Source organism: Nuphar pumila, chromosome 7 (assembly GCF_984573655.1).
Source record: "Nuphar pumila chromosome 7, dmNupPumi1.hap1.1, whole genome shotgun sequence".
In the NCBI taxonomy this organism is placed as follows: domain Eukaryota; kingdom Viridiplantae; phylum Streptophyta; class Magnoliopsida; order Nymphaeales; family Nymphaeaceae; genus Nuphar; species Nuphar pumila.
The window spans coordinates 31,387,883-31,412,178 of NC_143255.1; the positions used below are offsets into that span (position 1 = coordinate 31,387,883).

At 42.7% G+C, this 24,296-nt stretch overlaps 1 protein-coding gene across 5 annotated transcripts; it reads left to right on the forward strand.

The window, feature by feature from the left end:
• The first annotated feature begins 585 nt into the window (after positions 1-585).
• Positions 586-23,814, forward strand: LOC149831769 (E3 ubiquitin-protein ligase RHF2A-like). Of its 5 annotated transcripts, none has more exons than XM_090014110.1 (10): positions 586-830; positions 1,017-1,157; positions 1,310-1,356; positions 1,461-1,604; positions 1,913-1,975; positions 2,118-2,226; positions 2,342-2,733; positions 2,827-2,934; positions 3,024-3,442; positions 23,548-23,814. In XM_090014110.1, the coding sequence occupies exons 2-9, from the start codon at positions 1,026-1,028 to the stop codon at positions 3,385-3,387; spliced, it is 1,359 nt and encodes a 452-aa protein (XP_089870236.1). In that variant the 5' UTR covers positions 586-830; positions 1,017-1,025; the 3' UTR covers positions 3,388-3,442; positions 23,548-23,814. The 5 variants fall into 5 exon arrangements, with proteins under 5 accessions (XP_089870236.1, XP_089870238.1, XP_089870237.1 ...); XM_090014112.1 differs by having other exon boundaries at positions 2,342-2,712; XM_090014111.1 differs by having other exon boundaries at positions 1,024-1,157.
• The last annotated feature ends 482 nt before the right edge of the window (positions 23,815-24,296 follow it).

Consider the following 24,296-nt stretch of genomic DNA (forward strand, 5'->3'; position numbering starts at 1 on the left):
GAAAAGTCAGCCGTCTAGTTAGCTGTAGCCATCTGTCATCTTCAGAGTTGAATTGTATGGTTATGGATATGTAAACGGTTTGGATTCGGATCCCATTAACCTGATACCATATCCGACATCGACACCCACACCGATTCAATTGGTGAAAAGCTCATAACAGATTCGCTTTTCTACGTGCAAATTAATTTGGATATCCATCAAATTAGAATATTTTTTAAAGGGGTGAAAATATCAACCCTGCATCGTTTGGGCAGAAGGCATATTCAATCTGAATTGGCTGATTTAGACCGATTTTCACAACATTGGTTTGAACTCGGGGAATAGTTCCGATTCCATGGGAAATACGTCACAGGATACTCTACTTCACCTGCGTGTCCTGTTCTCTTACATATTATATTCATTAATGGAAAATTTTGAACAAATAATATCGTGTCCCGTGTCCCGTGTCCATTGGTTGTGTCATTGCGACAAGGAGTGCCCATCGTTGGAACAGCTCCCTAACATCTTCCCCAAAAATACGGGTCAAAAGAGAAATGCCGGGAATCCGGCCCTGTATAAAGAGGGAGGCAGCCAGGAAGTGGCTCGCACGCTGTAGAAAAGGAGAGAGAGTGGTCCGTTTCTTCTTCCCTTCGCCTTCCTTATTTCCGTTCTCATCGGACCCCAAAATGCGGTAGAGATCAAAATCGCACCTCTTTCCCCACAGAAAAGGTAGGGTTTTCGAATCTAAAATTCATGGAGGTCCAGATCGATCTTGTAGCCTGAAACCCTAATCTTTTCGAGCGATTCGGTGCGTTCCAAGCCTTAATTTCAGGCGGGTCTCCTGCAGAAAGGTATGCCCATCTGGTTTTGGTGAGAGAAATTTATTGGGTTTTGTTTTTGTTTGTTTTGATTATCGTTAGGTTGGGTTGGGTTTAATGTTTGATTGTGATTCTTTTCTTTCTTTTTGTTTTGAATTTTGGTGTATTGGGGATGTTGTGCCTTAATCTTTTTTGCGTTTTGATTTGGGGGTTCTTTAGGGTCCAGGGATGGATGAGAACAAGAAGAGCGAGAGCCATTTGACGTCTGCTTCGACCTTTGTTGAGGGCGGCATACAAGACGCGTGTGATGATTCTTGCAGCATCTGTTTGGAGCAGTTCTGCGATAGCGATCCTTCCACGGTAGAATTCTTCGATTTCGTCTCCGTTCTCTCTGTTGAGATGTTTTTTTTTAATTTTGGATTAATTCTTTGGGTTTTGTCTGTAATTAGTAATGATTGATTGTCTAGTGCTCAAAAGCTTTTCGATTTTTGTTGTTTTTGGCATGTGGGCAGGTGACTAGCTGCAAGCATGAGTTCCATCTGCAGTGCATCCTCGAATGGTGAGTTTGACAATCGCATCCATGCGTAAAAAATCAATTTTTTTTAGGTTTGATTCACATGATAATGGTGTCATTTGGTTGTTTTCATTGTTCTATTAAACTAGCACTCCATGTGTACTTAGAGGCCTAAGAAAAAGGGGATTTTGGTGTGGAAGGGAGCTACCTCTTATTGGATTGGTGGGAAAGCGTATGCTGTGTAGTGGAATTGTGTTCCATGGTCCAATTTGTTCTCAGAGAATTTTGAGCTGGTTAGTTGATGCAGTAGTGAACTGACTCCTGTTGATCACAGAAGTTGACCGCCCAGGGTTACTTCCGATAACTGTTTTGCTGATAGGAGTCACCTTTCTATCTTGTAATTGATTAAAAGATCTCTGTTAGGATTAGATTTTGATCATCGTAACTTTCTCTTGTGATGGTTAGATTGTGAGCTGTGTTGGTGGCTGGTGTCATTGTTTAGGTTGTACGTTTAGTCATTCTTTACTTGTTTTTAGTTTCTACTCTGTACCCATGATCAATAGTTTGTGCAATCTCTTCATGATCATTTTGTGCATGGCAGGTGCCAGAGAAGCTCTCAGTGCCCCATGTGTTGGCAATCTATTAGTCTAAAGGATCCTGCAAGGTCTGTTTGAGTAAATTCTGTGATTATTCCTGTTTGTTTGCTTCTTCTTGGTGATTGTGGGATTTGCATTTGCATTCTGCCTCATAGAAAAGAAAAATAATATTAAGAATGTGTTTCACTAAGGATGATTGTATTGTCTCAGCCAAGAATTACTTGAGGGAGTTGAGCGTGAGAGGAACTTTAGGTTAAATCAATCACGAAACACCTCTATATTCCATCATCCAACACTTGGGGATTTTGAATTACAGCATGTATGTTTTCTTGATGCCTTGGCTCATAATATTTATAATTTTGTTAAGAAATTACTGGATCTGCACCTATATATAGATGATGTTTTTATTTGTGTCTGAACTTTGTGGAATGCAGCTGTCTGTAGGTGCAAATGATTCTGAACTTGAAGAGCGTATTATCCAACATCTAGCTGCAGCTGCTGCAATGGGCAGGGCGCACCACATTGCAAGAAGAGAAGGCCAGTGGAGTAGAGGAGGATCTCATGGTCGGCCACAGTTTTTGCTCTTTTCAACACATCCAAATGCACCAGCATTTGGTCCTATATCTGCAGTTCAGAGAACTGGTGCAAATGAATCTACTCCAACTGTTGCTTTGTTGACCCCAGCAGCTCCCCTTTCTTCTGTGGAAGAAGAACCTTCACAGGATGGCATCTCACAAACACTGGCGAGTCAAGTTGATGAAGTGTCTGGGTCAGCAATTGTGACTCCCACTAATACAAGCAACAGGCATGGCATATTTAGTAATAGGTAGCACTCTGTAAATTACAGGACACAGACCATAGAGAATGTTACCTTATGCGTTTGGTAGTTTTCTATCTGTTGATGGTAATTTTTGTACAGGAGTAGTTCAAGTCAATCTTCACCTGTGAATCAAGACCAAGCTGGACCATCTGACTTCCATTCTTTCTCAGAATCACTAAAAACACGCTTCAATGCAGTTTCAACACGGTTTGAGTCAATCAAATACTTTTTTTATTAAGACAAGTTGATATTTTTGGCCTCTCATGAAGCATTGTATATTGTGATATTTTTTTAAGATATAAGGAAACAATTTCAAAGAGTGCAAGAGGATGGAGGGAGAGGCTGTTCTCGCGAAATATGTCTATGTATGTACCAGACACTAACTCTGAAGTTAGGAGAGATGCAAATGCTGGTATATCCAGCATTTCTCGCATGATGGAGCGCCTTCAAACTACAAATGGCAGAGGTAATGAGGCCTCTCTGTCAAGAAACATTGGAAGTAGTGCAAATGGCAGAGGTAATGAGGCTTCTGTGTCGAGAAACATTGAAAGTAGTTCTGTTACTCCTCCAAGCATCCAAGGAATTGAAGAAAATCACGCTAGCACATCTCCAACCAGTGGAAATGCAACAGCTTGTGCTGCGACATCTGGTCCAAATTGATTCACCTTACTACATATCTATAGGATGAGTTCATGTTAAGCCTGCACCTGTGAAGGTTAGTATTGAGACTTGTATTGCAATCGATGATTTTTGTTTTCTATCAGCTTTATGCACTATATCAAGCTATGTTTACTTTAGATGCATATACCTATTTATGTAATGCAGATTGCTTGATTAAGCTTGTTTGTAGTCACATAGTACACACTTTCAGTTTTCAACTTTTGCAAGGGATGTTGATTCACTATAAGTAGCTTGACTATCTGATGTTTGAATAGTTGATCTGACTTTCACATCCCCCGACCCCACCCCCACCACTGCCAACAACACCACCACCCCAACCCCGGGCTTTTCTTCCATTGTGTAGAAAAACTCACAAAGTCTGCCCTAGGTTATTAAACGAGCAGATAGGGTAACCCTACACTACCACTTGGACGTACACTTGCAGCACATGGAATTGATTTGAACTTCAATCGGGTGATAAAACCAGGGTTACCGGAAGCGCCTAGCTAAAAGGGGAAGCGCGAAACGTCGCGCTTCCGAAGCGTGGGGGGAAGCGTCCCCCTTTTTTTGGGAAGCGTGCTTCCCTTTAATGGGGGACGCGTTTCCCTTTAATGGGGGACACACTTCCCTTTAATGGGAAGCGCGCTTCCCATCACGCTTCCCCCTCGCTTCCCCTGTTTTTTCAATTTTTTGTATTTTTTATTTTTTTATTTTTATTTTTTTCGCTTCCCCCTCGCTTCCGAGACGCTTCCTACGTTGCTTCCGAGACGCTTCCCGAATCGGTCCTAAGTGGTCCCACGCTTCCCCGCTTCCTAAAAATTTGAAAGTGCCTCGCTTCCCGCTCCCGCTTCCCGTATCGCTTTCCGCTCCCGCTTCCTCAACTGGCAACCATGGATAAAACCATAGGCAAACCTGACGATCCGAATCTGGAATCATCCGAGTCATATCGGATCGCCCAGCAACTGGGCCACCGATCCAGCCCAAACCTGTTTTAGCCAGGTTCCAGCTGACTCGGCCGAGTCAGTCCTGAATCGGGCGATTCAGGACTGAGATACAGCTTGGCAAATCAGTACCGATTCGTTGAGTTGTCTCGTATTTTGAACCGGTTCACTGCTTTAAAAGTCTTTTTTTCTCTCGCCTCTTTTGATTCTCTCTCGCCCCTTCTGCAACTCCAACCCTAGGGCGACAACAGCTGACGACCACCGTCTGCTGCACCGCCGGCAGCCAGGTACTCTCTCACTCTCTCTCTCTCCCCGCAAGGTGAGCCTCTGAGAGGTGATGCACAATGCACATTTAGGGGTTTTTCGCAGTGCGGGATTGTGCACTATGCACAGTGTGGGATTGTGTGGAGTGTGGACAACAAATAAAGTAATAACCCCCACATTTAAGGTTTTTTTGCCTTTATAGTTATTGGTTTACCTGTTCATTTTTTACTTGTTTTATTTCTACCTGTGTAGCTTAATTATTAATATTCATTTCACAATTTTCATTAGTTCTTATGTATGCGGCTATGTCAGTTATGAAGCTTATTTATTTTTTATGCATATATTTTGTGGTTTTTGTTCTTTTATGCTTTGATTTGGTGAATTTGCTGCTTGGAGTTTGATTATTTGCATTCACATTGTAGAAAACATAATGTTATATTCAATATTTAAAGTATTATTTAAAAAAAACTAAAAAAATTTATGTCCTAACCCGTCCGAGTTACCGAGTTGACCCACTGACCTGGGAGTCAAGGGTTGGGTGATCCGAGCCCGAGTCACGGTCCTAGCCTGAGTCATGGGTTTGCCAACTATGGATAAAACATCATTCCACACAAATGGGTGGTATTTTGAAAAATTGCAATACAATTCTATTGTCATTTTATATTGCATAACAAACTTTTGCCTTATTGAAAAAGGACTTTGATTGTCGGTTAAACGATACCATTGGAATTTGAACTTGCAATGTCCCAACTCAAGGTGACGTGCACTAGCTGCTCCTACGAGACAAACGGAGCCCCTGTTGGTAACCTTTTGTGATTTTGATTGATGAATTCAGCCTCTTGTTTGGAAGGGGCTTGCATTTTTCATCTTCATCTTCCCAGCAGTATTTTTTCCCTTTTTTGGAATGCGAGCTTCTCATATATAACCAACTCAAAAGTGTGATACTAACATGTTTTTTTTAGCCACTTTTTGGTTTTTGAGGTGAGAATTCAACATGCATGAATTCCTAACGGCATAAATATGCTGACATGTACTATCAAAATATAAAAAACTTTCATGCAAGTTATGTATGTACATGTGTGTTACATTCACATATGGTTTATGCTTGTACTGTGGTGCATAAGTTATGGACAGGTTGAAAAAGGTGCAAAGGATCCGACCCGATCCATGTACAAGAGAACTCGATCCATGTACCCATGTAACGAACCCGAGCCATGTACCCATGTAACCCTTTTTATTAATCAGGTCTGGATCCACCAGACCCGGACCCAGATCCATATCTCTGTAATGTAAATATAAATGCACAGTTTAGCTCACGATTTCAATATTGAAATCGTGACAGCCGCAACCCCCTCTTGTATCCTTTTCTTCGTCTCTCTCTCTCTCTCTCGTTTTCTTAATACAGGTACCAAGGTGGAATTCTAACATGGTATCAGAGCCGAGATCTGTCTAAAGGCCGGAAAAAGTTTTCGTCAGGTGCGACAATCGGAGTTTTGAGGTTTTTCGCTTCTCCCCTTATCTACTCTTCTTCATTTCTCTTCTTCTTCCCTCATTCTTCTTCTCTTTCCTGAATTATTCTGTGCACCCACATCTCAAGTGGGCTTGTTTCTCGCTTGGATCTGAGATTCACGTGAATCCTGTTCATGTGAACCCAGACCGTGAAAAGGAGTGGTTGTGTTTCACGTGAATCGCTGAAATCGACTCACGTGAAACACCAGACCAACCACGATCCCTATTTCTTTTTATTGATATTGCCTGCTTGACATTCCTTTATTGCTATTGTCTGTTCGATCTTCCTCTGTCCAACCTTCTCCTTGTACCTATTATTGCACATTCAAATATATGTTTACTGTATAGTTCCTTTCCTGATTCTTATTTCTGCTACTTGCTTGAAAATATATTTAACATGGGAAGGTTTATTTTATCACGTCAATCTCAGTTTTCTGGAGTGCTTAAGAAAAAGTTCAGTCCCTTTATTCTGTGAATCTGACAGCAAAAAAAAAAAGGGGGATGAGCATTTCGTGAAAACTCTTACACTTCGTGAACACTCTTGTTGATTTTTACTCTCTATGGATCCTTATTCCTCTCAATTAAATCTTTCTTCAAGTTTTCTTAACCAACTCGTTTATGAAAAGTTGAATACCTCAAACTTCTTGATTTGAAAAAGACAAATTATTCCTTTTATAAGGAGCCAAGGTCTCTTAGGTCACCTGGATGGAACCACTCCAGTCCCACCAGAATTTGTTTCGAGAGAAGAGAAAGATGATCAAGGGGCGAGTTCGATCGTATATGTCAAAAATGTGAAATTTTTGAATTGGGAAAGGAAAGATCAATCAGTTGTTGCATACATCACCTCAACTCTGTCTCAAGAGGTTCTTGTTGTCATTCTCGACAATTATACAGTGCTACAACTCTGGGAACGACTGGTTCAGACATATTCGCAAGTGTCTCAAGCAAGGATGATTTTTCTAAAAAGGAAATTTCAGTTGCTAAGAAAAGACTCCATGACCATCATGGAATTTTTGAACAAGATAAAGATCATCACAGATTAACTTGCCGTTATAAGATGTGTCGTAAGTGATAATGACATGGTGCAACAAAATCTGAGTGGGTTGGGATCTGACTACAATATGATAGTCACTTCACTATTGTGCCTTTCTGTTCTCCCTATCTTTGATGAGCTACGAGCCAAATTGATCTAGTACGAAATGTCTCTGAAAGGATTCTCTGAAGAATCTCACATTCACACAAATTCTCAAGAAGTTTTTGCCACAGAAGTGACTTATGGTAGAGGACGAGGAGGACAAGGGCGAAGTGGACACGGAGGGCGTGGTCTGCTTCCCACTCCAAATATGTTAGCTCATGCGCAGGAAGCAAGATCCATCCCTACTTGCTTTCTTTGTAACAAAAAAAGGCATATCAAGGCGAATTATTGGCATAATCCAGAGAATAAAGGAAAGGGTTCACAGACAGAAACCAAAAGGAAGTTCTCAAATACCAGAGACAGTGGAGAGATTAAAGATCTACTGATATCTGCCTTGTTAGAGTTGAAATTGAAGCAGAGTGATGAAGGCACTTGGTTTGTCAACTCAGGGGCAGCGACTCATGTGACAGGTGATGCAGGTAAGATTTCTAACCCTATTCCTTATTTTGAAAAAAGTAAGATTATCACTGGAGATAGATCTTATCATCTTGTTTCTCATGTTGGAAAAACTGTCATTCCCATGTCATATTCCACTCTTACTCTTTCTGACATTCTTCATGCTCCTGACATTAAGAAAAATATTATCTCTGTCTCCAAACTTATTGATGATAATAATGCTTCAGTTGAATTCACTCCCTTCTCTGTGCAGGTCAAGGACCTACGCACGAGGGAAACATTCGTTGAAGGAAAGAGACGAGGCAATATGTATGTCTTTGAAGAAGCTCCATGTCATGTTGTTCGCCCTGTTTATCTGAATTCGAAGCCTTCATTAGAGTCGTGTTCATCCTTTTCTGCTAATGTTTTTAGTATTTCTGAATGTAATAAGCCATTCTTATGGCATAGTTGATTAGCACATTGTGGGAGTCATTATATTGAGAAACTTGTATCTAATAATCTCATTCCAAAAGAAAGTCTCAATGGGAATGAGAGCAGTCACAAGTGTTCTAGTTGTCTTTCATGCAAGAGTCATGTATTGCCTTTTCATTCCATTAATAAGAGAGCTTCAAAACCTTTTTAGATAATTTGTTCTGATGTATGGGGACCCGCCCCTATTGCCTCTGGATCTGGGAGCAGATACTATCTAATCTTTGTTGATAACTATTCTCGATACACTTAGATATATTTCATAAAAAATAAGTCGGAAGTCTTCTCTTTGTTTCAAAATTTTCTTTCCTTTGTCAAAAACCAATTTTCTGAGTCCATTCAATTTTTTCAATGTGATGGAGGTGGGGAATTCTCATCCCGTGATTTTATTTCTTTTTTTCAAAATAACAGAATAGGAAAAAGGGTGTCATGTCCTCACACCTGTCAACAAAATGGGATTGCTGAACGAAAACATAGGCATATCGTTGAAAGTGCCATGAGTATGTGATACAGGGCAGGCGGTACCAGTACCATGTGACCCTGGCACGGTCAGGAAAACCGACCCACCAGTTGGAATGGACGATCGGACCCAGCAGTAGGGTCCGACCCCAGGTGAGTTGACTCGATGCAGGAAGATAACGCGCACCTACTCCAGAAAAGGGAAGACCCGGCTCAACACCGATCCAGTCCCGAATTGAAGCCTTCTCGGGTCCGGGTCCGGACCCGGATCCAGTGACCATCTTTAAAAAGCACGACTTAGGGCTGCGAGAGGGGAGTCTTTGGAGAATCACTACAGTTTATCTTTTTCTGAGCAACCTTGTTTTCCTTTTCCCTGTCATTCTTTCTTTTTCCATTGCAGTTCGTTGTTTACAATTTTTGTTCAACTTGTTTATCAACAATCTGCCAGTAACATTGGGTATTTAATAAAATAAGTTCCATTAGATTGATTGTTTTTAAGCCTGTTCAACATTCCGACTATCCACAGTCGTGCCTGCCAGCCTTCATCAAGATCACGCGAGAACTAGAGTGCGCATCGACAGGCTGTGTCTTTACTGCTCTTATCACAGCCCTTTGAAGGCTTCATCAACTTGGTATCAGAGCCCAGGCATCCTCCGTCAGCAGCCGCATGGCTCAAGAGACGAGGGACGACCCGGCACGCGGCAAGGAACGGGAAGAGGTCGTTACCGAGGACCCAATGATGCGCATGATGGAAATGATGACAAAGATGCAGGAGAATATGCTGCGCATGAACAATGAGATGGCTGGAATCACAAAGAGGATGGATGGGATTGACTGTAGACTCGTCGCCATCGAATCGACCGCAGGATCGAACCCAGCGACGACCCAATCAGTGGATACCACCGTGGGCGACGCTGGTATCCTCACGGCTGCAATGAACGACCCAACCCAAGTGGGTCCTCAGCCTGCGGTACCTCAGGAGGGTTTTGGGGAAGGCCTGCGCCGGACTGCCTGTCGAGAGGCGCGTCAGCAAGGTACGCCCCCCCTAAACTCTGGTGCGACTGCGATGCAGCCGACCCCGGGGCCTTTTGGAGATCCTCCCCTCACTGGCGCAAACCCGTAGGCCTGGCATCGACCCACGCACCTGGGAATACAGGCTGGACCTGGCCTGCATGACCCGAGTTTGACGCCGAATCAGGCAGTGGGTGTGCCAGCGTCAGCTCGTGCAGGGAGGGGTCTGTCAACCCTCCCGGCACCCGCGCGCGGGGTTGTGGTTGCCGGATGCTCGGAGACTAAGGGGACCGATCCCCTGTGGTCCGAACCTGAACCCTCAGGGACCGGTCAGGAGATTATTTTATTCGGGTTTGGACCCGAGGACCACCCTTTGGGTTCTCAGGAGCGGGTCCGGGTCTGGCAGCCCCATACCCAGCCTACCCAGTTGGGTTTGGTTCGCAGTTCGCTCTGAATCCGACCCAACCCGTGATTTTTGAACCCCAAAATGGATCCCATACCGACCCGAACTTGTATCGGACCCAGACGGAACTCTAGCTTGATCTTGAGCTGGGTCAAAACCAGACCCATACTCATATGGACCGTGGATCGAGTTCGAACAAAACCTTTTATCCCCACAACTTGATCCCCGATCCGACCTACCCAAATCTGGGTCCGACGAGTAGTTTAGGATTAGGCCCGATCCATATCCAGTCGGGCGAACCATCCCAGTCTTACCCCAACCCAATAACCCCTTCCCGATCCAAAACCCAGTACCTCGCCCGACCCTACACCCTTATCATAACCCAAACCCTTATTACCCCTTTCCTACCCACTTAGAGCCAGAGACCCAACACAACCCCCCACCTTTAGTAGGACCCCCTTACATACCAGTGCCACGGCGACAGCCACAGACGGCCCCCGCCCGCGGGCAAACCCGATCGCGACAATTTCAGCAGGGAGCAGCGCGACCTGAGCGTCGACCACCCCTCGGTGGAGTTCGTCAGCACCAGCATCCAGGCGAGCAGTACCACATAGAGGACAATGAAGCAGCGTGGGATGACGACGCGTTCTGGAGCGAGTATCCTACAGGAATGGTGGAGGCTCGTCAACAGAGAGCAGTGGAGCATCCCTCCACTTATGGGGTGAAACTGGACCTTCCGGAGTTTGCAGGGCGGTTCGACGCAGAGCAGTTCTTCGACTGGTCTTATGCCGTGCAGTTTTTCTTTGACTACCACACCGTAGCCGAGCACCGTCATGTCTCTTTAGTGTCTACTCGGTTGAGAGGATTAGCACAGACATGGTGGGTGGAGCTGCAGCGATCGAGGGAGCGGCAGGGGCTAGAGCGTGTACAGTCGTGGGATGAGATGCAAAGATTGATGCAATCAAAATTCGTGCCTTCAGATCACGCTGAGAGAGCCTACAAGGAGTATCTAACCCTGCGTCAAGGCACTTGTACTGTGGCAGAGTACACTGCCGAGTTCCATCGTCTTTCTCTACGGGTGCAGATCGAGGAAACTGCCCGCCAACAGGTCACGAGGTTCTGATGACTTTAGTTGTATCACGGTTGAGACATTAGATTAGGCCAGCAGTTATGCCATGAACGTCGAGGAAAAGTTGAAACGGAGGCAGGAATATAGGACCTCCCGTAGTGAACAGTCCAGTCGACCCAAGTCGAGTTTTTCAACCAGGGGAGCGAGCTCCCCTAGGAAGGAGGACTCAAAGTCTACTCCTAGAGCAGAAGTTAGCAGACCTGATCCGTCCGGACCCGCATTCAATACCCGGTCTAAAACCAAACCTAGTGAGTCTACCATCCGTTGTTTTAGGTGTCAGGAGCTAGGGCATGTCGCGTCTAGGTGCCCCACTGCGGGAAAAAACACCCATCTCGTCGAAGGTATTGTGGAGTCAACATCCGAGAGTGAGAGTGAGTCTTTGATCGAGGATGAGGATGAGAGGGGAGTCGTAGAGTTCGACGGCAATGTCGACAATCTATTATCCATCCGTCATGTCTTGACCGCACCCCAAGAGTCGACCCCTACCGAATGGCTACGGAACAACATCTTTAGAACCCGATGCAATTGTGAGGGTCACGCGTGTGATGTTATTATCAACACCGGTCCTTGTGAGAACATGGTGTCCGAGAGTGTTGTGTCTACCTTGAATCTGAGAACCGAGAAACTATCTCACCCCTACAAGATGGCGTGGTTCAAGAAAGGAAACGAGGTTCCCATCACCCAGCGTTGTTTAGTCCGATTCTCCATTGGGGAGCACTACCACGACGAGGTGTGGTGTGATGTAGCCCCTATGAGTGCGTGTCACATCCTGTTGGGATGTCCTTGGCAGTTTGATTGCAAAACCATTCATGATGGCCGTAGGAACACGTACTCGTTCATCTTTAAGGGTCATAGGATAATCCTTCTCCCCATCAAGGAGACGGGGTTTCCCACGGTAGACAAGCCTGAGCGAGTTCCCCGGCTGGCCAGACTATCCTACCGGTCTTTCTTGAACCAATGTCAGGAAGATGGTTATTGTTATGCTGTGGTGGCTAAACCCTCAGTGAGTACATCGTTACCAGTTCCTACGGACGTCAAACCCCTTATTGAAGAGTTTAGCGACATTATGCCAGATGACCTTCCAGATGGTCTTCCTTCCATGCGTGTCGTGCAGCATGCTATTGATTTTGTGCCAGGGTCGAGTCTCCCCAATCTCCCCGCATATCGTATGAACCCCTTCGAGCATGTCGAGTTGTTGAGACAGGTCCAGGAGTTACTGCAAAAGGGCTTTATTCGTGAAAGCGTGAGCCCTTGCGCGGTACCCGCCTTGCTCACCCCTAAGAAAGATGGGTCCATGCGCATGTGTGTGGATAGTCGAGCCATCAACCGTATCACTGTCAAATACCGTTTTTCCATCCCTCGTTTGGATGATATGTTCGATATGTTGGCTGGTGCTTCCATTTTCTCCAAAATTGATTTAAAAAGTGGGTATCACCATATTCGTATCCGAGAGGGGGATGAGTGGAAGACGGCATTCAAGACACGTGACGGGTTGTATGAGTGGTTAGTCATGCCATTTGGACTATCCAATGCCCCAAGTACTTTCATGAATATGATGACCCAAGTGCTACGCCCTTGTATAGGGAAGTTTGTCGTGGTATATTTTGATGATATTTTGATTTATAGTTCATCTTTGTCTGACCATTTGAGTCACCTGCGTCAGGTCTTAGAAATGTTAAGGAGAGAAAAATTGTATGTCAATGCGAAGAAGTGTGAGTTCATGACGTCCAGTGTCGTTTTCCTAGGCTTTATTGTGTCATCTGATGGAGTTAAGGCAGACCCCGCGAAAGTTCGTGTGATTGTCGATTGGCCTATCCCAAATACTATTGGAGAGATCCGTAGTTTTCACGGATTAGCCACTTTTTACCGACGTTTCGTGAGAAACTTCAGCACCCTCATGGCCCCCATCACGAAGTGCCTCAAGAGTACTAGTTTTCAATGGACGCCTGCTGCGGGAAAAGCCTTTACGATCATCAAAGAGAAAATGACCAGTGCCCCTGTCTTAGCCCTTCCTGATTTTAGTGCAGTCTTTGAGGTGGAGTGCGATGCCTCCAAGGTGGGAATTGGCGTAGTCTTGAGTCAGAATCGCAGACCTGTTGCCTTCTTTAGTGAGAAGCTAACGCATGCCAGGTGTCAGTATTCCACTTATGATGTTGAGTTTTATGCCGTTGTACAAGACATTATCTCATTTATAAGGAATTTGTCTTGTACACGGACCATGAGGCATTGAAATATCTAAATAGTCAAAAGAAGTTGAGTGCTCGTCACGCTAAGTGGGCCAGCTTCTTGCAAGAGTACACCTTTTCAATTCGTCATCAATCAGGTACCCTGGACAAGGTGGCTGACGCTCTTAGCAGGAAGAACAGCCTCCTGATGACCATGTTAGTGCAGGTCGTTGGGTTCGAACAGTGCAAAGAATTATATCCCACAGACCCGGATTTTCAACAAGTTTGGGAGGGGTGCATCTCTTCAGATCGCACCCGCGACCCTCGTTTTAGTATTCATAATGGTTACCTCTTCTGTGGGAACAAATTATGTGTGCCTGATTTCTCCCTTAGGCTTTGAATTACATGAAGGAGGGTTAGCAGGGCATTTCGGGCATGATAAGACGTTCGCTCTGTTAGATGAACGATACTTTTGGCCCAAAATGCGCAAAGATGTTGTCAAGTTCATCCAAGGGTGTCATGTGTGTCAAGTGTCCAAGGGTCATCGTCAGAACAATGGTCTGTATACTCCGTTACCCATTCCTGAATGGCCGTGGGAGCACGTATCCATGGATCTTATCGTGGGCCTCCCAAGTGCGTCGCGTCGTTTTGATTCAATTTTAGTCGTTGTTGATCGGTTCTCGAAAATGGCTATTTTTGTCCCGTGTAAGCGAACCACCGATGCCTCTTTAGTAGCGTCCTATTATTTCAAGGACGTCGCTCGCTTCCATGGTCTACCCCACACAATCACTTCTGATTGTGACACGCGTTTTATGAGCCACTTTTGGAAATCGTTATGGGCTTTATTGAAGACCAAGCTTCAGTTCAGTAGTGCGTACCACCCCCAAACCGGTGGCCAAACCGAAGTTGTGAACCGCACCTTAGGAAACTTGTTACAGAGCCTCGTAGGGGAAAATGTTAAAACCTGGGATCTAGTCTTGCCTCAAGCCGAGTTTGCGTATAATAGTTCCATCAATAGGTCCACATGCAAGTCTCCTTTTCAAGTGGTTTATGGTCGGTCGCCCACTCATGTCGTCGATCTAGATCCAGTGTCCAGTCTCCCTGACCCCGTCTCAGACGCCTTTGATGCCATTGAATACATGCGTGATATACATAGGCAAGTCCGGGCCAAACTCATTGAGAGTTACGAAGCGTACAAAGCCTTCGTTGACCAAGGTCGTCGCGACATTCAGTTTCAAGTTGGTCAGTTTGTTTGGGTCTACCTGCGTCCTGAGCGTTTTCCCATGGGCACTTATAATAAACTGAGTCCTAAGAAATATGGTCCCTTCCCGGTCCTACGACGTTTAGGTTCGAATGTGTACCTTATAGAACTGCCTCACGATTGGAACATTTCCTCGATTTTCAATGTGTCTGATCTATATGCTTACTGTGGAGAAAACAAGTCGTCGGAGCCGACTTCTTCCCAACCCGGGGAGAATGATGCAGGGCAGGCGGTACCAGTACCAGTACCATGTGACCCTGGCACGGCCAGGGAACCCGACCCACCAGTTGGAATGGACGATCGGACCCAGCAACAGGGTCCGACCCCAGGTGAGTTGACTCGATGCAGGAAGATAACACGCACCTACTCCAGAAAAGGGAAGACCCGGCTCAGCACCGATCCAGTCCCGAATTGAAGCCTTCTCGGGTCCGGGTCCGGGTCCGGGTTTGGACCCGGATCCAGTGTCCATCTTGAAAAAGCACGACTTAGGGCTGCGTGAGGAGAGTCTTTGGAGAATCACTACTGTTTATCTTTTTCTGAGCAGCCTTGTTTTCCTTTTCCCTGTCATTCTTTCTTTTTTCCATTACAGTTCGTTGTTTACAATTTTTGTTCAACTTGTTTATCAGCAATCTGCCAGTAACATTGGGTATTTAATAAAATAAGTTCCAACTCACCATTTGGGTGAGATTGATTGTTTTTAAGCCTGTTCAGCATTCCGACTATCCACAGTTATGCCTGCCAGCCTTCATCAAGATCACGCGAGAACTGGAGTGCGCATCGACAGGCCGTGTCTTCACTGCTCTTATCACAGCCCTTTGAAGGCTACATCAGTATGCTTCATGACAACAATTTTCCCATCAACCTATGGACAGAAGCTTTCCATTTTGCCGTGCATGTGATAAATAGACTGCCTATGGTTATTCTGGAAAATAAGTCTCCTTATCACTATCTTTTTGGAGCTCATCCTAGTTATCATGATTTGCGTGTTTTTGGATGTGTCTGCTATGTGCATATTGATCAGTCCCTGAGAAACAAGTTTCAGGACAAGGCCAAGAAGTGTAGATTTGTGGGATATACAGATGACTACAAAGGATATAGGTGTTATGATCCCACCAACAAACGCATCAGAATCTCAAGAAATGTTGTCTTTGATGAACAAAATTTTGATCATGAAACCGACGCAACGAATATGTCAACTGAAGTTTTATATCCTTGGCTGAGCTCAGAACTTTTTGCTGGCTCCAATGAAGCATGTTCCTCATGTCTCGGTCGCCAATCCTACTCCTTCTCATACTCTTGAGGTCAGAAAATCGAACCGCATACGACATCCTATTGACAGGTGGGTTAGCTATAACAACTTCTCCTTGGATCTTCAACTGTTTTTAACTGCCATCAATAAGGAAGATGAACCCATTATGTATTATCAGGCAGCCACTTCTACGAAATGGGTAGAAGCCATGAATGATGAAATGCAAGCCTTGCATGAATGCGAAACCTGGGAAGTTGTTCCCAGACCACCTGACAAAAATGTTGTCAGATGCAAATGGGTCTACAAAATAAAGTATAAGCCAGCTAGAACCATTGAACGATATAAGGCAAGGCTTGTGGCAAAAGGATTCACTCAAGAAGCAGGGCAAGACTATGCTGAGACCTTTAGTCCGGTTGTAAGAATGAGAACGATTCGAATTATTATTTCCCTGGCTGTTGAACATGGATGGAAGTTGAGTCAGCTTGATGTTAAAAATGCATTCTTGCATGGAGATTTGAAGGAAGAAGTATACATGGAGCAACCCCCTGGATATCAAGAACAAAATTGTAAAACCCATGTGTGCAGGTTAAAAAGAGCTATCTACAGTCTGAAGCAAGCATCTCGCTCTTGGTTTGATAGCTTCTCGCTAGAGATTTAGAAACATAGATTTTCCCGTTCCATGCTGGACCACTCATTATTTATTTTTAAAAGTCAGCCTGTGACCACTCTATTATTAATTTATGTCGATGATATTATCATCACAGGAAACTCTGCGGGCCACATCCAAGAAGTCAAAGACTTACTAGGTCAAAGGTTCAAAATGAAAGATCTTGGAGTTCTACGTTATTTCCTTGGTGTAGAAGTTGATAACCAGGCTCATGGCTTGACACTCACTCGGCACAAGTACACCGTAGATGTTCTCAGCAAGACAGGCATGAAAGACTGCAAACCTCTAGGAACTCCGAGTGTGCTTCATCAAAAACTTAGCGCTCATGATGGAGATCTGTGTGATGACCCCACCAGGTATCGAAGCATAATAGGAATGTTACAATACCTCACATTCACTAGACCTGATATTGTTTATTTAGTCAATCAAGTGTCTCAATTTATGCATGCGCCACGTACTGGACATATGGAAACGGTCAAGAGGATCCTTAGATATCTGAAAGGGACTATTGGGGATGGATTGATATATTTACCACAGTCATATGGCAAAGATGAACATGAACTTACTGTATACTGTGATGCAGACTGGGCAGAAGATCCTGACGAACGAAGATCTACATCAGGATATTGTGTCTTCATTGGAAGAAATTTAGTCTCTTGGAGCAGTAGAAAACAAAAGGCTATTGCTAGATCAAGCACTGAGGTTGAGTATAGATCCATAGTTGTTGCTACTGCCGAAGTCACATGGATCATGCATCTACTAACTAAAGTAGGAGAAAAGATCTTCCACAATACCTTGCTATGTGACAACCAAAGTGCTATCAACATGTCATTCAATCCAGTACATCACAGTCGTGCCAAGCACATTGAGATCGACCAACACTTTGTGAGACAGAAGGTTGAAAAAAAGAGATTGAGCCTGAGTTTGTCAGTACTGAAAGACAGGTTGCAGACATATTTACCAAAGGGTTAACAAATGATCATTTTTGGATGCTTAAAAGCAAGTTGTTTATGGTCCAAAACCATGATCAACTTGAGGGGGGGGGGGGTGAAAAAGGTGCAAAGGATCCGACCCGATCCATGTACAAGAGAACCCGAGCCATGTACCCATGTAACGAACCCGAGTCATGTACCCATGTAACCCTTTTTATTAATCGGGTCTGGACCCACCAGACCCGGACCCGGATCCATACCTCTGTAATGTAAATATAAATGCACAGTTTAGGTCACGATTTCAATATTGAAATCGTGACAGCCGCAGCCCCCTCTTGTATCCTTTTCTTCGTCTCTCTCTCTCTCTCTCGTTTTCTCAATACAGGTACCAAGGTGGAATTCTAACATAAGTACTATGGGACCATTCAATTGGTACAAGATAGTTTATGTAGGGACAGAATTTTAATATATTATCTTAGCAAGTTAAAGAATATCTAGATGCATTGCTAATAGGTAGGGCTAGTAATGAAGCAATCTCCTCGTAAATTATCTTCATTTGGCTCGTTAATGAGCTCACTTGGGCTTGTAAGAAGAGTTCAGATTCAGCTAGATGTGAGATCTTTACATGAAACGAGGAAAGCTTGAATAAGAGCTACGGGGCTCATCAGCTTGTGTGAGGCTCGTTAGGCTTGTAATGATAACATACCTATATTTATGGTAATACAACAACAACAACAACTATGCCTTCATCTCAAAACAATTGGGGTCGGCGATATGAACCAAAAAAGAAAATCATTCTGGGTCTTTCACATGAATCATATGGTAATGTGTAAACAAATTAGTTACTGGGCATGACTTCATATACAAGAGGTCAGGAGTGATTTCTTTGCTTCCTCATTCACTCATAAACCAAAATTATGTAAACGAGTATCAAAATTATCTTCTCTCATCCATCTTTACAAGAATAGTGCTCATTTTTCTCAAACTAGCTCGCTTGGCTATGTCACACAGATGCTTCATTTTACTCCTGCATGCTATCTCTGTATATACTGTTGTAATGGATAACACCAAAATGGATTCATTCCCATATCTAGAGCCACATCCATGTCACGTGACAACTGAGTTGGTGCGAACCTGCTCAGGCACTTGACAGGATAAGCGCATGCTCGTGCTCAAGCTTGCATGGGGCAAAAAAAGGCAAGCTCAAACAATGTAAGCTTGTTCGAAACGCGAGGGCTAGTTTTTGGCGTGCTTGAACAGATGCTAGTTTCTTTCTGATTCATGTTCAAAATAGATTTTTAATTTAGGTTCTCATCCATTTATTAGGGTGATCTGTTCCCTCGCCAGGTTAATAAAAGAGCTCATAGTGGGCTCTAAATATCATACCTTCCATATTTCCCGATGCTTAGTGCCATCCATTTCGTCACATTATTGGATCAAAACATGATGCTGCAGAAGGGTCCTGTCACCTTTGAATGTTCTGTCCATTTAGGCTACATCTGGACAGCTTCAAATACTCAGTATCAGGAGGACCTCTCTCTCATGCACACACACATTTTTCCATGTATCCATGTTTCATCTATGCCATCCAGCAAGTTTGCATCTCCCACTTGCTGGCAGACACTGTCGGCATGATACAGGTGCACCACTGCCTTTGCTCTTTCGCTGCTTCTTTAGAGAATCTCTGGTATGAGGTGCTTACTGCAATTGGTCTAATCTTAATGATGTATGAGACCTATGTCATTCCGATGCGCACTTTTCTGCCTTTAGCATACAACGGTAATAATGGGAAGCTCCATCGAAGTGGTTATATTCATTTTTGTACAGCCATACTTGTATGATGTAGATGCAGACAGACACACAAAGACCTTCAGATTTTTGGATTCTTTAGAAGGTTGCCTTTTTCTCATTAGTCACATCAATCATGACTTAATTCAAATGTGTGTGCACTCTATGTGCTTTCTTTTCCATTGCTCTTATTTCTGAGTTTGATATGGCGGCGTAGAGAGAAATGTGACTCTAATCAAAAGGTACAACTATGCCTTGAACCATCAGTTCCCATCCATCTGAAGATAAGTGCCTCCATTTGTTTAATGCTTGTTGTCGATGCAGGGTCTTGTCTGGGTGTGTTAAAGGTGTTTGTGTGAATGATCGTCTCATTTGTACTGTCCAAAGATATGTCACAGATTCCGGATATTTTCAACATGCTGAGAGTTTTGAATTTCACCTAACGGTTGTATGAAGGGTTTCCTCATTTACTTTTGTGGTCCAAGCTATATCTGGTCTGCAATTTATTTTTGTCTATGCCATGTATGGAAAGTGACTGCATCCATTTCCATTAATTATCCATGGAGTGACGCCATTATAACCAAGCGTCACTGGATTGAATCATTTGGGGAGGGTGTCCTCCAGCTTGGCTATCTAGAAAGCCAACAGAAAAAGTTACGCAGTGATTGTCGTGTCATTACTGTTGGCTACGTATTATCAGTACATATCCAGGGAGAAAAAAAGGTGAAACAGGATTTAAGCACTGATTAGTCTTCTCTTACATGACATGCAAAATGTTAAGTCATTTGGTTTTCAGCATCACCACCACCATCTGTACCATGGCTTCCACCACCCTCATCTTAATATTATACCTGTATTAAGCATCATTAAGATCATTGGCTTTATTTACATTTGTCTGCCCTCTATTATTCTTAAATGCTTTCTACTTACCAACCGGGGCTCCGCTTGTCTGGTAGGAGCAGTTAGTTCATGTCACCTTGTGTTGGGGCATTGCAAGTTCAAATTCCAATGGTATGGTTGTATAACTGTTGGTGGGTCTGCCTAACCCCATCTTGCCTATCCAAAAAAAATCTTTCTATTCTTGGAGGACAACCAAATATTTGCACTTCGAGTTTCAAAAATACAAAAAAGGTTATTGTCCTTATCATGGGCGAATGTGGTGTGAAATCATCAAAGCATTTTGCTTATTGGAGAAATTGGGTTTTCACCCTTACCCTGCAATGACAGTGATACTAGTCTATATCGTTCTTTTGTGTAGATGGATTGTCTGGATTACAGATAAGCCATCTACACTTTCATTTTAACGCTAACGATAAGAAGCAAAGGGTGAATACAATTTCCTTTGTGGCTAGGTTGTCAAAATATTGCTACAACTATTTTTCTTCCCAATCCCTTATTACATGTCGCTTTGGTATTTGGTACATATCCAGTTCTACATGAGCTATCCATTTTCCTTATATCGATGGATGTAGAGGGCTGAAAACTGGTTAGATACAGTTCACATGGTACTTGTTGACTTGTTGGTCAATGCCCTGGGTTCATACTTCATACTCCATGCCTGAAAGATCTCTCTTATGTGTATATACATCTTAGTATACTAACTTGTAAGTTGTCCTTCAGTTGTTGTTTTCATGATCCCTTATCAAGTTACAAGAGGTTGGTACTGTGAGCGCCTTTTGTACTTGATGGGACCTTTATGGTCTATCCAACCATTTCTTTTCATTATCATATTGGTTTCATTTTCGTGAGATTGGAGAATTTTACATCTCATGTCATGAGGTTACTTTTAGAACACTTAGCACTTGATTTACCGTACTCATAGTCACAGATATAAGTTATATTTTGAAAATATAGCGATAATATCACTATAAATTCATAAACTGATATTAAAGGTAAAATATCATGATATTTTGAAAATGTCAGAAAATTATATATATATTGTGATATTATCATGATAACATCACATTATTATCAATTACTTCTTACCTTTTTACTTGTTTTCTATATCTTAACTATATTTTTCTTCTTTCTTGTATATTTTTTAGTTATTTCTTTTATTACATGTTATTTTCTTACTTATTTCTGCTATTTTCAAAATTTTTAAAACTTTTTAAGCCTTGAGTTTTCCTGTGATTTATCAACTAAACCTATATTATCATGAGAAATCGCATTGCCAAGATATAGCCGAGACCGATATTTGTGACTATGCTTGTAATTGAATATGGTTGATAAATGTTTAATTTTTCTCTTCCTTCCCCACAAGTTGCAGTTCTTCCTCGTTGGGCTAATCTTTCTTATCTGAACTTTCTAGATCTGGACAGGGGACAGTGGCACTATCCTCCCTGGCTTAAAAGGGAAATAAAAGAAAAGAAGCTGGTGGGTGGGGTGTGGCTTGTGCGCATAGGGCATGGTTCCTCTTCTTTAACTTCTTTATGTATAATCATATACATTTGCAATTATCAGTTTCCTTTTGCAAGGTTTTTCTGGGATATGCTTCTAATTTTCTCAATCTTTTGTTGTTCATGTAATCAAAGTCCAATCAGTTCATCAATAGTAGTTTCCCCCTCTTTGTGTCTCCAACCATCATCAATGTATGCTCCTCTCTTAGGGTTATGTTTCTGATATTTTTTTCCGATTTAGGGTAAAATTGTAAATTGGCATTTGTTTCATCTGATGGACAATGGCAATGTTGCAAGAAAATGAGCAGAAGCTTTTTTATTTGTTCATTTGGAGCAACCAAGAATGCAGTAAATATTATAGTTGTACTACATATTTAGCCAGTATATCTATGTTTTTTTTTTAACTTTTCTTCTATTGATGTTAATTTCGTAGGCTGATTCATCAACAGCAGTGAAGTATTTCTGTCCAGTTGTCTATGATCTCCAGCTGACTCTTTGGTCGATGCTCAGCTTAACTCATGATGGCTACAGTTTTTGTCAGCCACCAACCAGATTCTTTTTATATCTTGGAGTTCTCTGAAACCCAAAATGCTCTGGTTAAAGAAATCCATCGGTAGCCTTGACCTTGCTTGTGTAGCTTCCACCCTGATGTGTAGCAAGAGCCAGAATGAAAGAACTAAGCTATCTCGAAGTCTCTATGCCCTTCAAGTTTGATGGCATAAACCAGGCAAGAATGACCCATTCTTTTTGTCTATGTTTAGAAAGAAAGAAAAAAAGATCTTGAAAACTGTACTCCATAAAACTCATAAACATTTCATGTGAAGACATGAATTATGTAATACTTCCCTAGGGATATCCTCTTTTTATTCTCAACTCTTTAAACAAAGAGCCTTCCAAACATATCTAAATTACACATTTGCAGTTTGACATTAAAAGTTCTTTTTATGGTTAAAATTGAGATTATCGTTAACAGTTATATGCCGGTGTCAAGTAGTTATGATGTGTTTTAGGTGTGAAATTTTATGGATTTGCTTGAGATTTTGTTTCTGCATCTTTCCTTGAAAGTATGGTTGTAGAGCTATGGTGGTTGGACTTTGATTGTAGAACGCATGCTGCTATGACATTTTAACTAAGTCCTCTGGTTCGCTTGCCTATGTGAAACAATTTGGGGACATGACTAAATTTTGAGTAACTTGAGAATAAAAATATGACAACGTGTATGTCACATTGTAGTAGACTTGGATTTGGAAGCACCAACCACTCACTGGTCAATTTCCAGTTGTCTCACTAGGAGGGCTCAACTCTTTTGTTTTGTTCTCCTGCTACTTAGTGTATGGCATGTATGTCAGATTTGATTTTATCTTGACATGCTTCTTTCTGGCTGTGACATCTTAAGACGATCACGGGCACTATAAAATTACATGCTAAAATTTATCAGTATTTGATCGTCTCCTACAATGGATCATCCCTGAATTATGCATCACAGATGCTTGATCCATCAGATTTTTTGTCAAGCAATCAAACCATGGGACCATTTTCATCTCGGAGAAACTCAGCGAGCCAATGGGAAGCTGAGATCACAATCCTCTTGTATGCTATGGTCTGATCTTGATCGTGCATGAGAAGTGGAATAATTGACCTTTCCTAGTTTTTCTTCATACTGTTTTTTTTATTGATCAGTTCATCTCGTTAGGAATCTTTTATTCTTGCTGCTCTTATGATCAAATGCTTGTGATCTAAGTTATCCCTCTGTTTTTTAATATGGTATTTTTTCCTTTTGTGGACCATGACATGATGCTGAAAAAATAAATAGCTTAGTGTATGCATACAGCTAAGGGTCTAATGGTTAGGTTGATCAATTAAATTTACTGTAAGTAAAAGTTGGTCGATTTTGTTGACTTTGGTTGGAAACATTGTGCTGCAGGTTGAGGAAAAGCTTCTTTATGGTTTTGGGAAAGATGAAACACCACATCTGTGGGAAGGAAGGATCAATGCTAGCTACTGTTGAATATTTAAGCGAGTTTTTCTTTTTTCCCTAATTCTACAAAGAATGATGGATGCTGGTTGGTTTGTAAATTTTTGCTGTAAACGATGCAGAAAAAAATACCCATCCTCTGTTTCTTTTCCTAGACATTAATATATCCTCCATCTACATACATGAATAAACCCCATGTGCACTCTTTGGTTCAAACTGTTTACCTGTTTTGTTATATTGAATTCTTCACTGTTGACATTGCAGTATTTGGTATGGGATGGACAGAGGTGAATCCATGGTTTTGGTGGGTCCCACACAAAATCAACGGTGTGAATGCACTGTGTATCTTAAGGGATCTAGTTTGATGCACTTTTAAAATTGAGTACAGAGTGGATACAAGTGGCTGAAGCCAGATAATGCTTAACTGGCTGCCTGCCTGTCCAAAGTAATTGGCTTGGCAGGCACGTAAGTGGCTCTCTGCGGGCATTCATAGTTCCGGATCTATAGTAACAAATGGATTGGATCATGGGTCAGATATAGTCGAGGTCTGACTTGTGAGCCTCGACTAGGGCTTATCCTCGTGAGTCTTGCTTGGTTCGGACCCTATGTTATCGGTTAACCCAAAACCTAAGTCAAATTTTATGTCTATATTTTCTTTAGTTTTTTGTTGGGGATGACGATGAATGCTGGCTGAGAAT

What these genes read in the sequence shown, in the direction of transcription:
- LOC149831769 (XM_090014110.1), top strand. Translation starts at nt 1,026, where the DNA reads ATGGATGAGAACAAGAAGAGCGAGAGCCATTTGACGTCTGCTTCGACC. An exon ending in GCGATAGCGATCCTTCCACG is followed by an intron (nt 1,158 to 1,309) that starts GTAGAATTCTTC and finishes GCATGTGGGCAG; the next exon opens with GTGACTAGCTGCAAGCATGA. An exon ending in CTGCAGTGCATCCTCGAATG is followed by an intron (nt 1,357 to 1,460) that starts GTGAGTTTGACA and finishes CTATTAAACTAG; the next exon opens with CACTCCATGTGTACTTAGAG.